This window comes from Perissodus microlepis, chromosome 9 (assembly GCF_051167445.1).
Source record: "Perissodus microlepis isolate ML-2025 ecotype Zambia chromosome 9, ASM5116744v1, whole genome shotgun sequence".
NCBI classification, from domain to species: Eukaryota; Metazoa; Chordata; class Actinopteri; order Cichliformes; family Cichlidae; genus Perissodus; species Perissodus microlepis.
The window spans coordinates 13,088,396-13,114,238 of record NC_140469.1 but is presented as its reverse complement, the minus strand read 5'-3'; the positions used below and the strand labels follow the sequence as shown (position 1 = coordinate 13,114,238).

Sequence of the window (25,843 nt, the reverse complement as noted above, 5' to 3'; positions counted from 1 at the left end):
TACGCTATGCGATTGGCTCATTTTGATCACGGGTTTCTTAAACGTGACGTACACACCCGCTACTGGTGAGTTTTCTTTAAGAGGCGGGATAACGATGTACAACCCGGAAATACAAGTGCTGTTGATATTTCAGGGAAGACTGGGTTACATTGAGTTCGACCCCGAAAAGCGATGGGTAAATATATGAATATACGTCTTCATTACCCTGCTGAAAAAAACACAAGCCTGCATTATTTTCTTCTATGCCCACATGAAGCTCAATAGCGGCATGTCTGCTTTTTTCCCCGAGCTGTTAAGGCTCGTCGTCACATGTTATCAGCTCCTCGCTGCTGTATCAGTATTTTGTCTCTGTGTTAGCCGCTTGCTTGTCCCCCCTCTTTTCCTGCACGCTTTCATTTAAAATCGTATCGATTGTTGATGGCTGTTGATGAGTATAGTGACCACTGCATAGTGTTCAATCAGCCAGCCGTTTTTGAATTAGTATTCATCGGGAGTCTGGTTCAGGTGTGTATACCAGCTGAAACTTTGGATGGTAACCTTGTGACTGTGTGCACCTTCAAGAGTATGTTGTGCAACTCCGCACATAATTCCATTATTCCCCTAAATAATCAGTGCCAGAGATCAAAACCTTCCACATTGAGATTCAAGGCAAAGTTGATCTTATTGATTTTCAGGAGACTACTCACTTCATTTCTCTCATCCCAATCATCACTGCTCTATTCTTATCTGTCTCTTGGTTATATCTCTCTTTTCCAGTGGCTTTGACTGTATGGCTCTCACACTCTCTGCCAAAACCTAATCCCTCCTGTGATTATCACATAATGCTCTTGCCTTATTATCAAAATGGAGCAGATTTGGGTTTTGTTGTTGTTGTTAAAGACTGATGGGCTCAAGCTTAAAAAAATGTTTAAAAAAAAATTAAGCAGACAACGCTATTATGAGGAGAATGTGGACCGGCTGATTGCATGAGATTGTGGTGTGGTGTGATGTGGTGTGTGTGCCTCTGGAGCCAAACACTTACTTTGATGAGTGTGTTTTTTAAGGCAGTCGCACAAGTTAAACTAGGCTGTGATCTCACTCTGGGGTCATAAGGTTATTTTATACAGTTTCCAGATGAAGGCAAGTCTTAAAGGCACTATAGTTATCAGCGAATATTTGGAGGGGGGGAAAAAAATCAATCCAACATTAATTTATTCCACAGTCTAAAAGCTACAATGTATAGTGTCAATCCTTTTAATGAATTTTGGAAAAAGAATGTTCATATTTTCAATTTAAAGTAATAAAAGATTAGCACTACTGTTCAATCTAAATTTTACAAGTTCAAATAGACTAAAAGGAACTGGAAGGCACAAAGATTTGCATTTTTTACATATGTGTTGCTGGAACTCCAGCATGCTAATCTAACTATAATATAGTCTATATTTCATGTTTAGTTGTCTGATAATAATATATAATGTGTAAATTACTACAAGGTATTTTGTGTTACTTTTGAAGGAAATCAACCAATCACACTTTAAATTAGACATGCCAAATGAACTCTTACATGTAGCCCCAGCACCATGAGTTTGATTGACAAACACATCCTGCAGTAGCCCTCACATTCCTGTAGATTTTATTGGCTTGTCCTCAGTTAACCATCACATTTTTTTCCTTTTTGTTTTTTTAAAAAGCTAAAATGTTTACTCTTTTATTGTCTGTGTTTTTTCATGCATAAAGAGAGGTCAAGAAATGTGCAGATCCAATATTCCTGAGGATAACACTTTTTATTTGCATGAGTTGCTCTCTCATTGACTCCTCTGAAAGACACAACTTTGGTTCACTCATTTATTAGCCATTCTGCTTTTTTTTCCGCATTCATTGTGCCTCTCTCGGTGCTCTAAATGTTTCATGACTTTTTAAGTTGTTTTTCTGCAAACCGTTGAACTTATTACTCATACAGCCTTAGCATACTCAACCTTGTACTCATGAAATCAATTAATTCTCTTAAATAATTCACCTTCTGAGCAAACCAGATTAAGCGGAGCACATTTTTTGTGTGTCAGATGTGGTGTTCTAACTGATGTGTAATTTTTTTTTTCTTTTTTTTCTCTCCTTTTTTTTTTGTATTCAGGCATTAACTTGGCTCTTACCCCAATGGCTTGGAGTTTTGGGTGATTAGAGAAAGAGGAGAGCCTTGATAAAGCATTAGTGTGTGACGCACACACAGCCCTAAGACCCCTCTGTGCATCTGCACACATTCATTTTTCATGAAACAGACTCATAACAATTAGTCTGGTTACCGCCTGGGTAATCTTAGTGTCCCCGTAATGCCTGTGGTCTGCTGTATGACATCACTCTCTTAAAAGTTCTAAATCTGACATTCTCATCCGTTTTCATAGTGAGGACATTAGCAAGCCTCGGCTAATAGGCCCCGCACTTGTTTCTGGCGAAAGAAGGGCAATAAAGCGAGGGAGCGGGAACGAGAAGGGGGGGGGGAAACTGACTGACTGGAGCGCTCAGAGAAATAGGTTTTATCCACCAGAGCTTTTACACAAATTAATTTACATGAGCGAGAGAATAAAATGTAAAGTTGTAATCCAGCATGCTTTGCCAATGCATAGCCTATTTCTCGCTACAAGCATCATAGAAAGCCAAGTGAACATTTATGCATTATTTCAGCAAATACATTATACTAACAACCACAGCTAAGTGGTTAGGAATCTCAGCGCTACACCACACGAGGGGCTACATCCAGACTTCTAGCTGTGCATTTTCCAACCGGTGTGCAATGAGCACAGAAAAAGCAAAGTGCAATCCCCAAGAGACGCTCACTTCCCAGCATTCCCCCCCCCCCCCCCCCCCCCCCCCCCCCCGCAGCCTTTGCACCCCTTGTCCTAAACAGTCTCACACCTCCCTAGACACCAAAGCCAAGGTCAAGAAGAAAGTGAGGCCTTCCTCTGTCTATAGGGTATTCCCTGGATGCCCACACCTCAGTAGGGCTGAACCACGTATGCTTCAGAAATGTTCCCTCCTCCATGATTGTGACTGTCTGTCTCAAGGTCAGCTCCTAGAGAGAGGTTTGAGCTTATCTGCCCACCTACCCACGCTTTATTTTCCCTCTTTGGCTATCGTTTCCCCAAGTTTTTTTTTTTCTTTCACTATATCAGTAGACATTAGCTCACAGTTCCCAGTTGGCGGTTTCATGACGCTTTGTCTGACGTATCCATCTTTGTCTGTGTCTTTGCCTATCCGTCTTTTTTTCGTTGGGTAGCTGTCATTACAGCCCATTGTCTAGTTTTCAGAGGACCCAGTGCAGCTGCAAGGCTTCAGACTGATGCTCTGTATGCTTTTGTTGCCTCATCTCTCCTTCCTCACACTGGTCATGGCCCCTTTTGCCTTGAAGCGGTGTTGCACTGTGTTCCGTGTTAGATTGGATATTGTTGTTGTTGTTGTTGTGGTTGTCTGTAAGCTATGGCAGTCAGCCTTGAGTCAGCGCGCTATCTTTGTCTGAACAAGATGCACAAGCTATGGAAACAAGGGGAAGGGAAAAAATAAAATAAACGCTCATATGACCTGAATCAAAATACCCTTTAACATACCCCGGAAAATGTTTTGAAAACATTTTTCACTGCTCTGATAGAACAGCAAGACCTCAGAAATATCAGGTGATTTTTTTTAAATTAAATTTTTATTTTTTCTGTTGGTTTTTTTTCAACGACCTCTTCTAACTTGCCTTCTGACTCTCTTGGTTGTCAGTTATCAATTCTCCAAAAGAGGGCATTTTGTCTCTTAGTTAGTTGGATGGCTGACCCACAAGAGAATTATTAAGTCAATATATCGCGTGTGTGTGTGTGTGTGTGTGTGTGTGTGAATACATCATGGAAGGAGTCTCTTTGCTCATATCCTTGTATATTTTTTCCTTGTGCGTGCAAATGCTGCGCTGTCTGTCCTCGCACCCACACCGTGTCATTACTCTGTAAACACTGGCATTGACTGTGACTTTTGACTATTACATAAGGAACATGGATTTCCAGCTGTCCGCGGTAAAAGCCCTGTAAATTCAAATGCTTAATTTTTATAGGCAGCCCGGCATTGACTGAAGTGTCTGCTTGTTATATATTTGGCAAGTGCTGCAAGTCTGAAGGGAAGCTGTCAATAGCAATCCCAGCTATTGATATGGCAGTGGGCAGGAGATGTTACTTGGCCCCCAACTCCAGCATCCCTCTGATCCCTCTACATCATAATTACATTAATATTGACAGACCCTTGACAATAGTCACATTACTATTGATAGGTGGTTGTCAATACTGTGTTTCCCCAAATAAAACATATTCATTCATAACTTGTAAACTGCTCGATAAAAGGCTTTGAAAAGACTATTGGACCCGGCCGGGTTTACTCTCCTGAGAGAGCTGCTGCTGTGACGGGGATTTCCACCACCTGGCGGCATATTTGCGTGCGTGTGTGTGTGTGTATATGTGTAACGGTGGGCTGATAGATTAAGTTTGCGCTGCATTAGAGCTCTGCATAGATCAAGGCTATGCTTGACATAGTCTCTCACACACACATGAGGACACATAATCTGCTCATTTTCTCCCATCAAGGGAAAAAACTTTCAGATTAGGCTAAACAAATAGTGCCTGTTTACTGGTTAGCAAACACACTCAGACTACGTCTCTTGCGCTTTCCCTTTTTTTCTTCTTCTTTTTTTAATCCAAACTCTATTCCCGTCACAGGCGAGGTTCTAGTCACCAAACATGGCAGCATTTCAAATACAGCTCAATGAATTTGTCATACCTGCTTACTTTAGCGTGAATTCACTCCTTTCATTCATTTGCTAATTCTAATTTAGTTGGACCGTGTATCCTAGTCCTATTGAAACATCTTGAATACACAGATGGTCGTGTGCACCACCACAATAAACCCAAGCTTTGCCTGCACACGTTAGAATTTTATTTTTTTCACCTCCTCAAAACGTCTAAAGTGACCATCATCTCTCTCCTTCTGTCAAAACTGCCATATTTACCCGGCTGAAATCTCTTTTAAAGCCTCGTGACAAATCCTGTTCGGCGAGACACAAAAGTCACTGTCAAAAAAAGGCCTCTCTGTCTCTCTCTCCCTCTCTCTCTCTCTCTCTGTGGCCTTCTTGCTCTGTCTCTCCCTGCATTAGTTAGTCTTTCACTTCTTTAAGTATTTCATTTGAGGAAATGGCAGATAAAACTGGAGAACTGTGAGCGGTTTGGAAACGTATGCAGCACTAAATAGCCCTGATGTCACAATGGCGAGATCCCATATGGAGTCGAATCGAGGGGGGAGAAAATTGTTCCACATTTGGCAGATGTTTACGGTGTACCAGAGACTGTGCCGTTAGCCTAATCCCTAGTGATGTGATTTGTACACACACCCCTATCTCTAGAGGGAGCGGGCACCAGGAGCCCCTGGGCTTCTGCTCCTGTGTGTGTGTGTGCAGGGGGGATTGTGTGTTTATATGCAGGGGAAAGCAGTCTAAGACCCCCTGCTCCTCTGCATGGCGAGGCTCTAAGGTTGCATTAAGGACGGGTTTTACATGTGAAAAGTGATTTCCCTTCCTGTGTATAAAGACAAAATGACCTTCCTAACAGGATGGGCTTCACCTCCGGAGCCTCAGTCCTCCCAATGACCGAGTTGTCCTTTTAATGGTTGAGCCTCGGTGTATATTATGTTCATGATTTGAATACATTAAATATGCTATTGTTTATACATTAATAACATATTAACTGATGTAAAGGCTTTAAACATTTATCAGTGTTGGGGGGAAATGGCCTTAATAAACGACTGTTTTTTTTGTGGGGGTTTTGGCTTTTTTTCTGATTTCGGCCTGTATTACATTCAGTCCTTTTTTTTATTCTTCCATTTCTGTTTTTAAAGCATGTCTAACCATTTGCGTGTGGCTGTCCTTGTTCACTCCAGGAAAATGTCATTTTCACAAAGTTTGCTTTGTCAGAGTAATATTTGGTGAATCATAGTATCATAATATCTAAGAACGATGGGCCAACATGAACAGAAACTACATTCAGGCTGCAACAAGAGCCCAGTCACTTTGTCTTTTTTTCTACTGATTAAAATATTGAAAAGAACATGTTGATATGTCCTTACTGTTTTTTGGGTGTTTGTGTTTTTTTTCAGCAGGGTTGGGAAGTGAGAATGACCAGAAAAAGACGACTAGAAGTCACGGCCCCCACTTTGATATGAACCCACAGACGCCGGTACTGCGTATCAGTCAGCTGGATGCCCTCGAGCTAGACTCAGCCCTTGAGCAGCTAGTGTGGACTCAGTTCTCGCTGTGCTTCCAAAACTGCCGTCCAGGCTTCCTCACTCCTCTGGAGCCTGAACTGAGGGTTTTGCTTCATTTGCTCCTATGGAGGTTCACACTCTATTCTAACAGTGCCACGGTGGGGCAATCTTTACTGAGCCTGCGCTACCACAGCAAATTTTCCCTGTCTCCCCATTACAGGCCTTTATCCCCCAGGCAGAAGTTAGGTCTGGCCGTGCTCACTGCAGGGCCCCGCTGGCTCCAAGAGCGTTCCCACAGGCTGCTGCCGTACTTGGGTTTGAGTTCACAAGGATCTGTGTCTGAAAGAGAGAGCGGTTTGCTCCATCAGGGTCTCCGTAATGCGCTGACGCTTGTTGCTGGTATTGTTAAGTTCACAAATCTGATCAACTTCCTTGTGTTCCTAAGGAATGGCCAGCATCCCATCCTCGCTGAAAGAATCACAGGAGCTCAGACGGTTTTCAGTAAGCCAAATGTGGCCCGGGAGGTAAACTACAAGTACATGAACCGAGAACTACTTTGGCATGGCTTTGCAGAGTTCCTCATCTTCCTGTTCCCACTGATCAATACAAAGAAACTGAAGGCAACAATACTGTCTGCTGTGTTTGGGGGGGAAAGTGCAAGCGGGGAGGGAGCAAGGGAAGGGCAAGAGTTGTGGAAAGAGTGTGGACTGTGCGGAGAGTGGCCAACCATGCCTCATACGGTGGGATGCCAGCACGTTTTCTGCTACTACTGCATTAAAAGCCACAGCATTGCCGACCCTTATCTCACTTGTCCCAAGTGCGGAGCAGAAGCAGGGCAGCCCAAGCTGGTCAAGCTGGAGGTGGAGATGACTGACAGGTGATAATCATCTCACACACAGAAGAAATGAAATGAAGTTGCTATGAAATTTCAGATGGCTTTTGTTTGGTTTTGTTTTTAAAGATTTCACATGTACAAGTTTATAATTAGACTTATCTCCATGATGTCTTTTCTGAACACGCATCAGCCTGCGATGTTTAATGTATATGTGCACATATTGACAGTCTGCTGGCCCTTCTGTTTTTCCAACTGGACTTTGGAAGGAACTATTTGTCTTTGGTGCACTGGACAGACTGCAGAGAACGACACAGAGCATATATTTGATGAGTGAACGTGTTGATTTATGCTCCAAATTGGCTCTGTGCTGACATGTGTGTATGTATGTGTGTGTGTGTTTGTTGAAATGGGAATATTTGTTCTGATGAAAAATGCAAAAAGTCAGCTGAATAAATAATGGGAGGAATTTCTGATGCCTCTCATCATGGCCAAATTAGCATTTGTTGTGTATTTTGTGCCTAAATTGTATTTCAACATCATTAAAATTGATAGAGTGCTACCTCTTGGGTGTTTATTTAGTTAAGTGGAGGAGAGAGAGATGAGGGAAAGTTATAACAATCAGCACACTTCTCTCTAGACAGGCCGGTCGTTCTAACTCCCATTATCCGTTTTCACAGCACCCCAACATGCTCAAGATCAAGGGGGCAGCCGGGGGCTTGGATTGACTCACGCACACACACTTGACAGCCAGCCTCTCTTTTCCCTTGGCCTTTCTCTCTTTTGCTGCATTTCCATCTCTCTCTTTCTGTAATCTCCAGGGCCCTCGCCCCTATAAGACTGTAGTAAACTGTACCAAAACCCTGGCAGTCGTCTCCTTCCTCGCAGGCGAATTACTCTCTAATCCCTGTAATGAGTCCAAAGATGCTTATTTATGCTGGAGTTAACCTCTACCAGTGAGCCCAGCCCCGGGCCAAACTCACCCCAGCTGAGTGAAGCCTTTCCTGGGCTGACAAGACAGGAGCGGGGTGGGGAGGCTACCTCCTAACTCTCCTTCCCACCCCCTCCTCCCTTCCCAGGCTCTGATCACTAGTACTTAATTGCTGATTGCTGAGACGATCAATCGGAACTGCAGGCGTGATAGAAAGCCTATTGCCAAGGAGCTCGTCTCAAATCTACCAGCTCAGAAAGACATTTGCACTCAGATGAGGTTAATGTTTCCCTTGGACAGAGAGGGTAAACTTAAATATCTGTCCTTGTGTGGTATATGAGTTCCCTGAAGAATTATAGCTGGTTGCACTGGAAGGGCTGATTTTAAATTATTTATTACTGACCAATGTGATTTTGATTTCTCCCAGTATTTCAGCAGGCCTTTAGAGTATATGTCCTTGGTGGTAATGCAAGGCCAAAATTAATTATTTTTGTATGTGTTTGTGTGGTTTGGTTTGGTTTTTTTAGAGCACCTACAGAAATACTGAGGTAGCCCTTCACCAGAATAAAATAAAATGTACACCTTGGAGGGGGAGGGGAGCACGTCCTACATGATTAGTTTGACATTATGTAAAAAACACAGGGCTCATCACATGGATACTTGAAAGTCCTCCTTTACATCAAGGACACTTTGACTAATGAATCCTACACTAATGCATATAAAGTCAGGGACAGGAGAGAGTTGTCAATATTTTATGCACTGCATTACATTAATGTGCAGCAAGTCCCAGGAAGTGAGATTAAGGAGATGTTTGAGATTAAGGATGCATATATGATCAACCTTAATGCCACTGGGACACCGGGTCATTGTCTTTACATTCAGACATACTTAAAATCCCAACCTTTTCACTGACATTACTCTACAACTCTAATTGAAGTCCCCCAATCCCCAGGAAAGTGAAAAGATAAAGAAGAAACACTGTATTAAAGTCTATTAATTGAGTTAGGCCATGGATTGCATTAGTTGAAAGTTGGAACAGGGCTCTGGACTTACAGAAGGTAGCTTGGGCTCAGTTAAGCCTATCTGTCTTTGGATCTCTTCTAATTCACAGGCTCCATGTGGAGAAGAAAAAGAGGAAGAAGCCCAGATTCCCAGCGGCTATGCAAAGCAATCTGCACATTCATACGCAGCCATTTAGGGAGCAAATTGGCCCTGTGCCCCCTCTGACGATGGTTTTAAGAGAAAGGGAATTAGGGCGTTGAATCCCTAACTAGATCTTCTCCTTTGATGAGCCTCTTCATCCGCCTGTCCCTCATCTCCATTTCTTTGATGTGAGGCGTTGATTTTCCTGATTAAATAGTTTTTAAAGTAAAAAGCTCTTCTCTGGGCTCTGTAATACTGGGTACTTTACTTTACCTATTGTAAGTCCGTTTGTGTGCATGCTTGTTGAATGGTCCATCTGTGGTATTCTTTAATTGGAACAGAGCCCTTGGCTTGCAGATAATAATAAGGGTAGTACATGCATATTTTTCTCTGAGAAAGAATGTTATCATTTAAGCTTATGTCTGGCTTTTACCTCTTCATTTGAAATGGCTAGAAGGACTCATCGAGCCCTCTGAATTGCTAATTAAATTAAAGAGTAAAAACACATGTGCTTTTTCACTTCAGCTGAATTCCATCTCTGATCCCTCTGCTGCTGCTGGTGAAAGCTTTTACCTGCTTTTCAACAGGTAAGGGAATTACATCCCTCTTGTATTGGGAGATATTTCCAACAACTGACAATGCTTTTAAAGAGTGAATGACATTATTTTCATGCCAAGAAAAGATGAAACAAAGCTGGACCATTTATTTGATTTTTGACACCTGTGTTTTTTTTTTTATTTGTTGTTGTTTTTTTCTCGTGGCATGTCCAATATGTCAATAGGAGTTACAAGTATCTCATATTTCATCTATTCAATAAAAGACATGCCAAACATAAAACAGCAAAATTCCTCCAAGGTAGTGAAATCCTAGGTGTGCTGAAGTTCAGGGCTGCAGCCGCTGCAGGTACCTGTATTATGAGAGTTCTTTCAACACCTGCCGGGCTTTGGATACCACCGGGCCCAATTATCTTAGTCTGCCTCTTCTTCTTAACCACCTCTTCAGTCTAACAGGTCAGGGGGACAATCAATCACACCTAAAATAAGGAAGTAATTTCCTGAGCTTTTATCATGGTGTTGAGGTTTTGTCGGGTTGCATTTCACACCTAAAGAAAGACGAGGTGGCTCTGGTTTGGGAATATAGATATATATATATATATATATAAAATTGGCCTTTTGTTTTTGGTTCTGAAGACCCAGGATAATTTGGGTTTTATATATATATACATGACGTATATGTACAAACCAATACTTACTGCACAGAAGAGCAAATGCAAAGATCAAGAAAATACACAAAAAAGTGTTCTATCTTATGATGCATGTCGATAAAGGTTGTGCTACTTTATTACTTTAAAAAGCTGTATCCTCCTCCACTGCATCAGAAATGCGCATCTCGCTCAGAGCATGCATGCAGACAGTCAGGGATGTGGTGGGTGTATTCTTGTAAACTCAATATTACATGCTTTGATATACTGCGTATCTATTTTTTTTTTAAATCTACCTTCTTCTTTTTTTAAAGTTGGACATTTTGTGCTCATACTGTAATTAATATATTTTTTCAAATATTCTCCAGGCTAATTGTGCTCTGGCATACACTACAAGCCCAGTATTTTCTTTCTTTTCTTTTGAAGGACAAATATTAAACTGCAGTGGTTTAAAACGATCAGAGACTTATATTTGAGATTCAAATATAACAACCAAGTAATTCGAATTTTCTGGATTATATTTTACATCCACTTACTTAAAAATAAGATCAAAGCAACCTTACCGTACCTGTCCTGTGATTGGATGCTGGGACAGGTGTAGCAGAGATCTGGACAAATGACCCGAGGGTCTCATAATGGGGGATTATACTCTGGTGTGTTGTGTGCCTGCGGTAGCATCTTTCAAAACCAAGCCCGTTTTTATGTTTGTGTGCGTGTGTGTGTGTGTGTGTGTGTGTGTATATACATCTTCTAGGCTGTGCATGCGTGCTTGGGCCATCTCTGTCCTCCTACTGATGTCTAGAACAGACTAAATGGGCAATAATCTGCACACATCCCTCCAGATGTCCCAGTGAATTTCCTGTGGCTTAAGGCACCAGCTGAGCTCTTTGGAAGTCTCGATAACTTCTGCAAATGTGATTGAACCTCTGCTTCTTCAGGAATTTGGTGCAGGACACATTGTGCTTATTCCAATTTCCCCTCAAAGGGAGGAAAAAGCGGGAATGTGCTTACTTCGAGTACTAGATCACCTATTGGTGCAATATTTCTCTTTTTAAAAGGAATTCTACAGCAGGATGTTGAGTATGTGGTGTGGTTTTGAGGTTGGACTGAAAACTATTCCTTTAATTATAAGATGGATATAATGTTTAGACTTGATTCATCTCTGGTAGAGATTGTTAAAACTAAGACTATAGATATGTTTCCATTAATATCCTCTTTAGTTTTTTGTTTTAGTTGCAGATGTTAGCTGTCAGCAATAAAACAACATGGTGAGGTGAAAGAAGAACTTTCCCCTCAAATGTCAATCAAATTTAATACTCAAGGCCCTAAATAGGAACAACCAAACACATGGTGCAAAAACAGCATGAATATCTGATCATGTCCTGCAAGCCTAACTAGATATTTAAAATCACTGGGCTAGATCTTGAGCCTAGTTAAAGAGGAAAATATGCAAAAACACAACAGTATAAGCATTTTCCTGGAAAGGAGTCTGATGTGGGGAAAGAGAAATCATGTAAAGATAGTATGGAGTTTCTGTCTGGGGGGAAGGTAACAAGAGGAATTTCTAAATTACATGTGTAGGCAACACTGAACAATGAGACAACAGCAGGCAGAAAAAGCCTAGCCCTGTTAAGTATGAGGCAGCCAGGTAATGACAATGTATTTGTGCATTTCAGCATCTCGGAATCTCCAGCTTGCCGGGGGAAGAAGGAAATATAATTTTTGTGGTTGCCATGGATACCTGCATATGAAGGTTTTGCTGCGAGTCCCGACTCCTCGTGGAGATCAGTGAACCGCATGTGTCAGCCAGCATTAACCTGCTATGTCCAACAGATGCGCAAAGACACACATGCACAAGACGGAATAATAAACACGCACAAACATGCGCATTAGGTTCCTCATCTCAGCATAAAGTACAATGCGAACTGCAGCCAGCTAGGCGTGCGCACACGGCTGCGAGCAGAGCTGTGCATTGTCAGAGTCGGTCTGGTGCTAGATACTCTTGAGTGAGCAGGGAGCAGTAAGCAGAAGAAGAAACACATGTAATGCTGTTCTGTTGTACTACACGAGGTGCAAACGTCCGCTGTGGAGGGGTTTCTGTGTGTGATGTTGTCTAGCTCATTTTTCACCGCTGTAATAACACTTACCTGCCATGCTTTCATGCCATACCATTCCCTGAATTTTTGGTGAAGTGCACTGATAATTTCATCATTGTTATGTGTTCATGTATGATGCTTTAGCTTTAAATTTAGAGTAGTCTTATGTGAACTAAATAAAGTACTGCTATTAATCCATTATAAATACTTGTAAAGCAAGAGTTCATTCTGGGGTGGCATGACTGTTAGGTTGCAGTGCAAGACCACTAATGTGAAGGTTGGTGGTTCAGTCCCTGGCTTCTCTAATATGTGTGTCTGCTGGCAAGATACTGAACCCTGTGTGTGTGTGTGTGCGTGTGTGTGTGTGTGTGTGTGTGTGTAACAAAATGTTATATGTACCAAAAAGTAATGAGTGTGACTTTAGTGTATATAAAAACACCTTGAATGGTCAAAAAACCTAGAAGGCTGTAGGTCTGTACCTTGTAATGTGGGGTTTTATTTGTTTGTTTGAATAACTTCAACTGAATCCTTGAAATAAAACTTGTGTTTACAAGTTGTTGGCTTTCCAAGAATAAGACTTTTGTGGTTTTTTGTGGCGCTAACAGATTACTAATACTAGATTGTTTTATAAGTAGATTTTTTTAAATGAAAGTAAGGGGCATAAATTAGGATCACAGGTTTCCAAAATTCCAGCTAAGAATCAGCATCACGGCATTTCTTTTGCTTCCCAAACACGGCACACTTTTCTCTGCAGGCCCCCTAACAGACACTCTGGGCTCGTTGTCAAGTATTATGTTCTCAAGCGTTTGTGTTCGTCTTCTAAGCCAAGCTGCTGGAGTCCTCTTTGCCCCATCCGCAAAGGCCTACACAACGTTCAGCAGTCATATCTCTCCTTGTCTATCTGGGAGCCTGGCTTGTTTTCCCTCAAAGTCAAATTAAAAAGGTATGCCAGAAAAGAGAGCATATCTGCAATTCAGAACACATTTTTCTATCAGACAGGAGATATATTGCCGACTAAGTATTGACAGATGTTGGCAAATTCCACATATTTTTCATATCCGGCCCCCTGAAACTTGGGGCCGCTTTAAAACTCAAGGCATATCATGGACAAAGACTGCGTTTGACCTTAGGAGCACAGGCAGGAATGAACCAAATATTCATTCTGTTTTCTGCGAAAATATTTTCTCTGATCTAAATGCAATATCACCAGCCATAAATCATTTAGGAACTCATTTGGAAATCATTTGGAAAACACATTTATTCGGGGGGAGGTGTTCATCAATAAATGTGGCTCCTGTGGAAAGTTTTATTTATATATTCAAGTATTCTGTAGATTCAGTTATTCATGTATTCACTCATTCACAAGGCCCAGTCAGTGGATTTGCTTTTGTCACCGTGTGTGTGTTTGTGTGAGAATGTGTGCGTGTGTACGAGAGACCTGAGGCATAGCCCTGCTCTGGTGCATGGCTAGTGCTGTTCCCCAGGGGGCTCTCATCTTTTACTGAGCCTTGACAGAAGATGGAGGCTGGGAGAGGGGTCCGCTGCATTAAAAAGCCTTTACCTAGTTCTGATTTATCACCCCTGCCTCACACACTCACAGACACACACGTGCACACACACACAAACCCTGCTTGCCAGCCCCACACCATCTCACCATTCCTCGCCGCAGCTCAAATCTACACTCTATCAAACGCATGGACATATAGATGCATGAGCGCGCACAATCACATGCACAGAGTCCAAGGGACACACATTTGCACACCATCAAACACATACTCATTCCATCATAAGATGGCTGCCTTGGAGAAAAAGTGAGGGTGCAAGGCGCCGCACTGCACCGCAGTGGTGATTTTGCATTTTAATGGTACCCCCCCCTCCTCCTATCTTCCGCCCCTCTCTCCCCTCAGTTGGTAATTCTGGTGAGTCGCAGGCTGGTAGGCAGCAAGCCACCAGCTACCTCATCACAGGAAGACAGAGTGACACAATTACAGGACAGCATTTCCCGGGTACGTCACCTGCAAATGGTTACATTTGATTGTGACCGCCTCTGAGGAGGCAGCGCAGGAGAGCAGGAAAAGATGGGTTTTTTGCTTGCGTGTGCACCGGGGGATGAAGTAGATTGTAATTATGCAACAAAAAGAAAGCACAGAGTCTGTAGAGGACACCCATCAAGCATGAGCCTTTAGCTGCGCATGAAGACAGGCACAAATAAAACAAAAATCTCACTCAAAGCAATAAGTGAGACATGGACAAAGGTAAACACTGTGTTTAGCTGCATTACAAGCAGCGCAAAAAGATGCAGAAGTAAAACATGCACACAAACACACACATAGAAAGCATAGCACTATGTCCTTGAGAGGGTCCAAGACATGGTAATCATATTCATTCATTCGTTCATACATATGGGTGGAATACATTTGCTCCATCTCTCCGCTCAAGTTATTGCATGAGTGCTGATAAAAACTCAGGACAAAGAGGGAAAAAAGAGAAAAGACACAGGGAATGAATTTGATCACTGAATAAAGACGTTTTTCCTCTAAACACACATTTATATGAGCTGACTGCACAAGAAGCTGCATATTTAGCGCTGCTAATTTTTATCATTGTGCTTTTTTGGTAAACCGTAGTGAAATCGTCATCTCTACAGTCACATTTCACCACAAACAAGACAGATAAGAGAGTTTCGGATTTTTGTCTGTGCAGAGTTTCTGTTTCCAAGGCCCACAGTGTAGCCATTCACATAAAAGAAAATATTTTGGGGGCTGCAAAGGCGTGAAGAGGCCAGCAGAGAAAATGGTAAAGCTGAAGTCTTTTGCCTTGTTGATGTTAATGTTAAGGATGTCTTATAGGCTTTGTCCATGTGTGTGCGATTAAAAGAGGCATCTGACGCTCGTTGGTGTGAAATTTATATTTGAAGCAAGGTCTTCCTCTGTCATGCACAGGCTGTGTGTGTCTAATACTACATGCACATATTTGTGGAAGGAAACGAAGGAGGAGGAGGGGAGAGGTGGCTCGTAATGGAATAATTTCTCATTTCTTGGAAAAGAGGCTGCTGGTATTAGAGAAATTATGATAAGTTCAGCCTAAAAATGGGAAGAAGTCATTTGTTTAACTTCTAGGTCTATGGATTTTTGAAATAGGTTAACATAACAACAATATGACAAAGAGAAACCTTTTTTTGTCTGTGAAGATCAGCTGTCTGTCACCCCCACCACCCTCCACCACCCCTGGTTCACATTTTAATCTATGTTTGTATGTGAATTTGTCTGATTTACAGGATGCGTCAAGCCATTTAAAAGCAGTGACATTAGCGCTGCTGAATTGTGCCGTGTGTGTTCCAGTGTTTGTGCATGTGCTGAGGAAATGGAGGGTGAGAGGAAGGCTGCTGCAGCTGTTGCCTCCAAAAAAAAAAAAAACAGTAATTCATTGTTGGTCATGCTACAATCTAGATTACATCTCTCGCATCTTAAAAGTGTATTTCCCCATAAACAGCAATCTACGACTCATAAAAATTCATTCTGCTTCAGCATAAACAATCCCCTCGTCCTCTCACCCTTGCATATGTGTATGGGTGTATATGTGTGTGTGTGTATTCATGCATTTGTCTGCACGGCATAAACAATCCCTTATACTCCCGTCAGGAACACAGAGTGATCCATCAGTTTCTCCACAGAAAACCAATTTCACTGGAGATGTTCAGTTTTTCTCCGACAAACCACCTATCGTTGCAGAGAGACAAAAAAAAGGAGGGGGGGGGAGGATGAGAGAAGGACACTCACATACACAGAGTAGAGGCAGATAAAGAAGAAAAAGAATGGCGAGGAAATGAAAAAGGGAAAAGAGGTAGGAACTGAGCAAAACTGTAATGAAAAGATGGAGGAGTGAAAGGAAATATGAAAGACTCATCTCGATGTGTTTAATCGGACAGCCTGGTATTTGCCTTCTCATCAGTTCAATATAGTATGTTTAAACCGCACATCTGTTGCTCTACACTCATATGCACTAGAAATTGACACATAGTGCCTGTCAAATAGATTTTTATATGAATGCTGCGGGAGGAAAAAAGTGCCACAGTTTCAGTTTCTAAACAGTTGTGTTATAATAATACACAAAAGAAAAGACGAAAGACTGCAAAAAAAAAAAAAAAACCCAACCAAAAAAAAAAAAAAAAGAAATCCTCGCTTTTGACTTTGAGAGCTTGAAGTGTGGAATTATGAGCGAGGAACAAGGCATGCTTTGGCGGCCCAGTTTTCCCCGTGTTGAAGCGGGCAGATGACAACATAATTACAGAGAGACATCTCATAACATGTGATTAAGCAAACAATGCATTTTGTCTCCTCCTAAGGTCCCCGTTTCTCTTTTGTCTTTATGCGTGTGTTTGTTGAATAGCTGTGTCGCATGCGTGTTTTTATGCCCACAGGAAGGAAAAGGCGGTGAATCCATACGCATACGCGAACATGTATATGTGGGCATAATGCGGGAATAGTCGGAGGTATCGCATGCAGCCAAACAAGAAATGGACAACAGGCTAATGCATCTTTGCAGTAATGGGCCTAAGTTAAAACAAGATGAGAAAGGCCTTCATTTTAGAAGAGCTGCATTGGTACTAATGACTAGAGGGCCTCCAACTGCCATCTCAGCCTATTATAACTTGGAGATAGCTCTTCTGTGTTTTTAAAGATGAATGCAAATTAAAAAGCATTAGGCTACATTCATTTGCGGTCTTTGGCATATAGGCCACTTTTGGTCCGAGGGCCACTTAAGACTGCCTTATTTCTTCAAATGACCTTGAAATCAAAGAAACGCAAGTTTTAATGATTTAGAGGGCTCTTAAAGACTCGAAAGGAAAAGCAACACAGGGTCTCATTAAAAATTTCATTTAAACATTAAAAAAGCTTTTTGTTACAAATGTCCCTGCCAGGATGCTGAGTTGATACACAAAGAGGGCCTTAATAATAGCCAGCATCTGAGCCAATTTGATGTCAACGCATCTCCTCAACTGTTTGGCGGCGATTCCATAAATAACAAGGCATTCTCATTTGGTTGTTTTATCATTTTCTTTGTGCGACTCTGCGAGCTGTGGTGCATTGTGATTTTAAGAGCAGGGCATGTGAATGACCTGGGGATTGCACGGTGTCACTTCACATTTAGCTTCTATTTCCTCACCACCAGCTCGTCCACTGCACATGCTATGATTTCAGTTTGTGTGCGACCGTGAACAAAAAAAAGTGAGACATATTCCATCACCCCCTTAAAATTCCTTCATTCCCTCCTCCATTGCTCCCTTATTTCCCCAATGACTCAGCGTGCCTTGTAAAAACCTTAGCCTGGCAGCTCAGCACCCTTTAAAATGTAAAGTAATATAACAAAGCCTGACACAATGATCTCTATTACTGTGCTATTGTTTTAGAGGTCCGGTGAATGCAAAGAGAGCCGTGGCTGTCTGAAATTAAGCAGGCCTGCGCCACAATGTTCACATTACCACTCTGAATGAAAATATGTAGAAATGCAATGAGAGGACTGTAATACTGTTTGTTTGTTACAGGTGTTAAAGCACTATAAGTGCCAAAAAAAGGGAAAATGTGTCACACATTTTTCAGTTTTTGGCATGTGGATCCAACCCCTCCATAACTTCACATCTCATGTGTTTAGTTATTTACAGCCCTGACAACAAAAAGCCTTGAACTGTTCAGCAAACTACACAGCACCCTTTGTGTCACAGGCAAAACAGGAAATCAGGCTTTTGTCCGCTCGAGATGGCATCAAAAAACACCTTGTTTCATCTGTCTTAAGCAATCCCATCTTGACGCCTTCACACATCCCCATGTGGGGCTGTGCAGCTCCTCAGAACAGATTGGGAAACGGCACGATCTGCCGGGGAAGTCCCAGCGGGCTGCCATAACATGCTCGTTTGCCGACGTACCTCAGTTGCACTGAGCCCATGTTTGATTTCTCTCAGGTCGCCCCTCCTTTTCTTTCTCTCCTGCTCTCACTCTCAGTTTACTTCTATCACTTGCTCATTTCGCTGTCTATATCACCTACTTTCTTTCTTCCATTCTCTCTGTTCGTCTTTTGTCCCTGACACTCGGTCTCTGTCAACCTGTTGGCCTGTCTGTCTGCGTCTCTTTATTTTTCTCCTGGGCCTCCCTCGCGTCTTCTCTCACACCTCTCTCTCCTTCTCTTTCACTTAAAAAAAAAAAACGTGTTAGTTGGCTGCGCGTTTTGTAGAAATGCCAGCAGTGATTGTATCCTTCATCCACATTGCAATAATAAGGCAGGTGTACTCCTGCCCCCTCCATTTTCCTCACCTTCTTTCTTCCCTTTTGTACCTCAGAAATAAGGTATTGCAGCAGTAAACACTACAGGCAACAAGGCCAAAGGAAAGATATAGAGAAAAAAGATTAGATTGCCTTTTTTTTCATATGTTAGTTTCTGCGAGGCTTTTGTTGACACCTGGCTAAATCCAGACAAAATGCTGCTAATGTTTGGGTTTTTTTACATTAAAGAATGCATTGCTCCACGAATCGGGCCTTTTGTCGCCTCTTTCAACGTCCTCCTCCCCACTGATGCAGCCCTGCCAACTGTATAAATAGCATTTATATGTTTATTTGCAAAAAAAAACAACATCCCACTGAATCCCACCCCCCTGTGGGTTAAACATAGCAAAGTTTTGCAGAATCAGTTTTTGAATAAGTCTAAAAAGTTGTATTACACCTGTTACCAAGAAAACAACAAGTTTTTGTTTTGGTGCATACCCCGAAATACAGCTAGCAATAAATAATAAGATTTCATGTTGAGTATTTGTGCACAGGGGACAATGGTTTCTCAGGTGTAATGCTTCTGTGGATGAATCGCAGGTGTAGGAGATATTGTGTGGTGGATAGAACCCAGGTGCGGGAGTTATTTCCAGTCTGTGCAGTTAATCACCAACCTGACGCTGAAATATGGCTTGCATTTTAGCGGTTTTAAAATAGAGTTCCCTTGACTGCATGTACTTAGGTAGGGAAATACTAATAATAAGGGCAAGATAAAGTCAAGAGACTATGAGAATGTTTCATATGTGTGTGCTGCAAAATGTGCTCTATTTTATCAGCAAGTCTGGCCTCAAAGTATGCAACGTAATAAGGACTAAAAAAGAACCGTCTGCATGATAATAACTTGATAGTTTCAACTCCTATGCAACAATCAGGGCTTTGATGTAAGGAGCTGATTAATAGCTAACCTCACAAATTCCTGTTAAAGGATTTGATGTGCAAATGCAGTCTTCTGAGTAAAAAGAACAAATGAGAGACGACAAACAACAGAGGTTAACTTTTCCTTGTTTTTGAAGGCCCAAACGCAACATAGGGACTTGGAAAATGTGGAAATGTACACATGCGGTATAGATTTGAATTCGACAGATGCTACATGAACATATTTATTCAACAAACAAACCGAAATTTGACAGGTTTATTGTAAAACACGCTCCCTCTGTCTTCATTTTGGTTATGATCTCTCGAAAAGTCAAAATGTCACAAAGGTTTACATCAGAAACAGACTGTCTAAATATCCGATTATAAGCTGTTTATCCTCATTAAATGATGACAACATAGCAACGCCAATGTGCAAGTGGCCTTAGATGTGGTGCTGGTCAATATCTATTGACAGACAAATCATTGTTGTTGTTCTTTCGTTTCATCATTGTCCAGGCCCAATGCATGAGGGGGCTAAACTGCGACTGAATGTGATTGGATTTTCAGTCTCCATCATTAAATTCCCATGCGGGGAATACTAATTCCAGTATTTAGTGCGGTGATGCTAGGGCTTGCTTTCATCTTAAACTGATTCCAGTCTAATTAGATTGGGCATGTGGGGGGTGGTGGATGTATCCGTCTGGACTAATCCCTGCCTCTCTGTCCCAAACATTGTATTATCCAGAGAAAATCCATTGGCTGCAGGCTATTCAAAGCCAGATCTGCCTCCACTGCAGCCTCTGTACTGTATCATCTGGAAAGCTGTGGCTAGAAGGGTGCACTGTGCAGTGAGGGTGGAACCTAATGGTCATGAGTGATGTATGGGTTTCAGAAAACGCCATTTAGAATTTACAGTAAACCTTTTATCGTGTATTCATTGCAAGAGCGCTCACTGCTGTGGCCTCTTTAGCAAAGCTGTGTCTAAACTACTCTGAACTACTCTTCAATTCAGTGGGCCTCTTCATTCTGGGACAGTGCAGTTAGGTAGTCGGTTTGGGTGGGCCCTTTATGGTCACATCAAAATTCTGCTTTAAGGCTTTATGCTTTGTTTGGCCTATAAAAAGTAAACAATAACACACTTGTGTATACCCTCAGTACTGCAAACACACACACACACATGTTACTGTGCACAGATTACTCTGTCATCCTGCCTGTGAATTACTGGCAGACTACAGTGAAAACACAATGTAAAGAGGTCCTTCTTCTAGGCGCTGAGAAGGCCAGAAAAATGAAAGGCCTTCAGCCATTGTTCTCCACAAAGGTCAAACGCAATTCAATCCCATAATATGGAAGCGGGGTGGGCTAAATCGGCAACCGCCTGCGCTTTAAGGGTGAGCAACAGGAAAGGGCCATTCAGCAGAACAGTTGCACCCTGTGAGCTGAGCACATTCGTCAAGGGCGAGGGGTGAAGTCAGAAGGGGGAGAACAGGGAGGGTGGGGGAGAGAAACGCTGTTTTTCAGGCTTTTACATGTTGCGGCTCTTTCACTGCACACTGAAGTGTGTGAAGTGAAACAATGGAGGCCACAACTGATTCTGACTGAAAAGATCCCCATCTTCCCCCTTCATTTTTGCCGCCCTTGTGAAATTTCATTAGGTGGATTTAACAACTTGTGAATGTCGGCTTTCTCCGTGACCCTGACACTGATGGCCGACACGTCTCGCTGGCAGGGTGTGATATATTGTGTTGAGGTGTTCCTGAGGTGCAATTTTTAATATGACAGCTTCTGTTGACCTCACATCTAAAAAAAAAAAAAAGGCACCCAGTCTGACACTGGTATCCATTTTACTTTTTAATATTATTTTAGAAAAGAATACATCCACCCATCCAGACATCAAAACTAAAAAATGTTTCTCTTAGATTCTCTTCTCTAATTGTTAATGTTTCGACCTGAACTGCCCAGGTAAAAAAAAAAATTGGCATTCTTTTGTGGCTGCACATCTTTTAATCGATCGTCATGATTGGGGTTTGAGAACAGCACCTGACCAAATCCAGATTACCAGACACTTCCAGTATAATCCCCCACATCTGCTTAGAGTCAGATTATAACAAATAGCATAATGACAGGAAATATCCTTGATATGATTTCGGATTTTGGTCAGTGACTGGAATGATGATGATTCTTGCTGGGATGGTGACGCAACACATCAAGTCTTAAAATTCATTTGAACAGCAGTGTATGACATATCACACTGTGTCATTATTCATTTAACAAAAACTAAGCCAGAATGCAGAAACAGTGTCTAAAAAATGAAGTGCATGCCCATGATTCAGTGGCTTGTAGAACTACGTTTAGCAGCAACAGCTTGATGTAACTGCTGTCTGTACGACTTGCATTGTTATGAAGGCATTTTGGTCCACTCTTCAGTTCACTGAGGTTTGCAGGAATTTATTTATACGCAGCTCTCTTAAGGTGCCGAAACAGCATTTCAATCAGGTTTAGTTCAGGACTTTGACCGGGCCATTTCAAAACTTTGATTCCTCTCTTTTCTAGCCATTCTGAAATGGCTGAAATAGCCATTTCAGCGATTGTAGATTTGCTGCTGCATGACCCAATTTCAGCCATGCTGTCAAAGAGATGGTCTCAAATTTTAGTCTAGAATACTTTGACAAGTTCATGGTCGACCCAGTGACAGACAGGTAACCAGGTCCTGTGGCTGCAAAACAAGCCAAATCATCACCCCTCTGCTACTGTGCTTGACAGTTGGTATGAGGTCTTTGTGCTGTGTTTGGTTTTCAGCTATAATAGTGCTGTGCATTATGGACAAACATCTCCACTTTGGTCTTATCCATCCAGAGGAAATTGTTCAAGAAATCTTGTGGTTTGTTCAGAGACAACTTTGCAAACATAAGCATGCTGCCATGTACTTTCTAGACAAAAGAGCCTTTCTCCTGGAAACCCTTCAAAGCAAGCAATATTTGTTCAGTGTTTTCTCTAACTGTGCTGTCATGAACTTGAAAATTCAACATGGTAAGTGAGCCCTGCAGAGTCTAAAATCTAGCTCTTGTGCTTTTCTTTTGTGCGATTCTTTGAGCCTTGCAGTGGTTGACACTGTGGTGAAATTCCTGGGATATAAACTCCTGGAAAGATTGGCAAGTGTCTGAATGCTTTCAATCTGGGTCACTGTAGAATAGTGGACTTCGAAAATGGGCTTAAAACCCTTCCCAGGTTGATGTGCAGCCAAAATGCCTCAGACCAAGAAACTACTAAAACTCTTGTACAGATGTCCACACATGCTGATGATTCCATTCATTAGATTAAAAGTGCCCAGCTGCTAAATAACCTCTTAATTCCTATGGAAGTAGTAAGGGTATACTTAATTTTTAACACAATGCTCCTATATTTTGGCTTAGCTTTTGTTAAATGAATAATGCATATATATATATATGCTATGTAATGCAAGTGCAGGTGAGTTTTGAGAAAGGTGTATTGTAACATATTATGAAACCTGGATTACAAACCTGTTACAAAATGTGTGGTAAATCAGTTGTTTTGTTCTAAATTGCTACATGCATCTAGAACTGCCCTAGAAATTTTAGAGAAAATAATTTTATATAAAACTGTAACAATAATAGCTAAAACACTCTTCCAATTTACCTTTCCAATCCTATAACAAATGATATTCAAAGCACTATATCCATCCATCAGCTTCCTCTTATCCAGTTCAGGGTTGCAGGGTGGATGGAGCACATACCCAGCTGCTACGAGGCAAGAGATGGAGTACACCCTGGATAGGTCGCCATCCACTCACATCCACAGCTATAGACATTTTAGAATCACCAATTAATCTAGTCTGAATACCTGGAGAGCATGTGCAAACTCCACACAGATGGGGGATTCAAACCCAACACAAGTACAGTGATAAAGACTAAAGAAATTCTAGTCTGGCAACACATGACGTTTTGTTTTTTGCATTTGAGTTCAGTTCAAAAAACGTGTAATGTAACTGAATAAAATTAAAGGGACGACATTAACACAACAAAACCACAAAAGCGTTCTTAGTGAAAATGAAATAATATTTGATGAGACCAAACTGGTTTGCAGATACAGTTTTTAATGTATCACAACAATGAGCAACAAACATACTTGATGAACTATTTCCAGAAGTTGTTCAAATACCATCTACAATAAACGTCATTTCAACTATGACAACAGGTCTGTGACAAAATAAAAAAAAGGTTTCAAAACCATGTTATTACCGTGATACGGTACAGTTGAGACCTCAAACAGTACAGTAACAAAAACTAATGCGACTACTCTCTATATATAAAACATCAATAACATTTTTGGTTTAGTTTATTTAAAGTTTTAGCCATAGGGGCTTCTTCTTATTAAAACCTCAGGGTGCATTTCCTATGTAACCCAGATGTTGAAGAGTACATATTGTGTAGGATATGATTGCGCCATGAAAATCCCTTTGACATCCAAAAGAACAATTCCAATTTCAACCTTTTGAAGGCTGTCCCCATAAACATGACACAATCCATCCATTTTTTTAAAAAGTTCTTTTTTTTTTTTTCTTTTTTGGCTGCTGTGCAGTTGCAATATCTATGTACAGTTGTATTGTTGGACCATCCTTTTTGTTGGTTTGTTAGCTTTTACCAGTCCTTGGTGTGGAAAGCGTCCTGTCTGATGCTAGCATCTTAGCACATGATGCCAGCTGACAGTTCAGTCTTATAATGCTGAGCCACAGAGTGGGGAAAGGCAAAAAGCCAGAGTTGAGAAAGCCTTTGGAATCAGGACAGTCGCTCATGTTTGTACAATGGCAGAATTGCACCTTGGGAGGCCAGGATGTCTCTTATGAAACACAATCGAAAAGTGTCTTCAGGAATAAAGTAAATGTAAAATACTAAAAATCCAAATAATGACATTTAAAAAGCTCACACAGAAAATTAAAAACTGACATTTTGCTTTAAAACTTTGAAACAAAAAACAAACAAAACAAAAAACACCTTTACAATAATAAAACATAAGAGGAAATGTTACTTGATTTCATTGTTTGAAACAATAACTAAGCATGATTTGATTTAACCTGTCAAACAGTTGCATTACATGCTACTTGCTCATCTCAGAATAGGAAATACCAAAAGCAATACATTTTTGCATTTCTTCATATTAATAAATTTGTACCATGCACAGCCAACTACGAATATGTACAACAGCTTAGCTTTCTTTGTTCACAAGCCTTTTTCTTTCATACAAATAGCCTTCTGTTACTTTGGAATGAATCACACTGGTTACCAAACTAGAAAGTGATTCGTTAAAAAATTGAACACCCTTTGACAGCTTTCACATTCTTAGTTCCACAGCAAAATAAAAAAAACGTAGCAAAGCAAAGCAAAGCAAGTAATGGATCAGTATTTTGTCTGGTAGAAGGTTGAGAGAATTTATGGCAGGCAAATTAACATTACACAGTAGCAGCAAAATGATGTAAGGTAATACTTTGCAATGTTGAAGTCACTAAATATGGAAAAAAAACAAAAAATGAAATGCTGACTTTAAGTGTAAATCATCAGAAGTGCCCAGAGAATTGATGGGAGGACGTTAACCTACATGCTCAATGGCTGCGTATAGGTGTAACACTGTTTTAAGTCCTACAAGTACATGAAAATGCTTTAATATACAACACAAATGCTGTTGTCCCCCTTTTAAAGCAGCATATTTGCAAACGTATAGCAAATGATCATACCTTTTTTTTTTTTTTTAACATTGTGACCAACTTGTACCTTAACAGTTTCAAGTATACAGTACTGCTTTCATGGATGCACCAATTGTTAAATAGGTCTCTAGATTGTTAGGCATCAATCTTGTAACAAATATGGACCAATGTGCTGCTGCAATAGACACAAATAATAATTAAAACACACATACATACATACAAACAAACAGAAAAGTTCTATTAAATTAACAAATGGCCTACTCAAATAATAAAAAGACAAATTAAAACAAAATAAGTGCACTATAGTCCAGACACAAGCAGGTACCGTAACAGTACAGCAATTCACAAATGAAAAATGTTATATTCACATAATCCGAGAGTCTATCAAAACTAGAGTTATTACCTCTTCAGAAAAGGGTGTGAGCAGAGGTAAAAGTGAGAAGGTAAAAGTTGGCACAGATTAGTATATACTACAAGAAAAAAAGGGGGTGGGAAAT

At 41.1% G+C, this 25,843-nt stretch overlaps 2 protein-coding genes across 7 annotated transcripts in view; one reads left to right on the top strand and one right to left on the bottom strand.

Moving 5' to 3' along the window:
* The first annotated feature begins 80 nt into the window (after window positions 1-80).
* On the top strand, window positions 81-7,580 carry pex2 (peroxisomal biogenesis factor 2). 3 transcript variants are annotated; one of them, XM_084939084.1, is made up of 2 exons: window positions 81-175; window positions 6,148-7,580. In XM_084939084.1, exons 1-2 carry the CDS (start codon window positions 172-174, stop codon window positions 7,131-7,133), a joined length of 990 nt encoding a protein of 329 aa, XP_084795210.1. In that variant the 5' UTR covers window positions 81-171; the 3' UTR covers window positions 7,134-7,580. The 3 variants fall into 3 exon arrangements, with proteins under 3 accessions (XP_084795210.1, XP_084795209.1, XP_084795211.1); XM_084939083.1 differs by having other exon boundaries at window positions 6,145-7,580; XM_084939085.1 differs by lacking the exon at window positions 81-175 and adding an exon at window positions 190-504.
* Window positions 7,581-23,721: 16,141 nt separating this feature from the next.
* Window positions 23,722-25,843, bottom strand: part of zfhx4 (zinc finger homeobox 4) — a 93,742-nt gene continuing 91,620 nt past the window's right edge. For all 4 annotated transcript variants that reach the window (XM_084939080.1, XM_084939079.1, XM_084939078.1 and 1 more), the window contains exon 12: window positions 23,722-25,843. This exon is cut by the window's right edge and continues 2,249 nt beyond it. The gene's annotated coding sequence lies outside the window, so the exon portion shown is untranslated.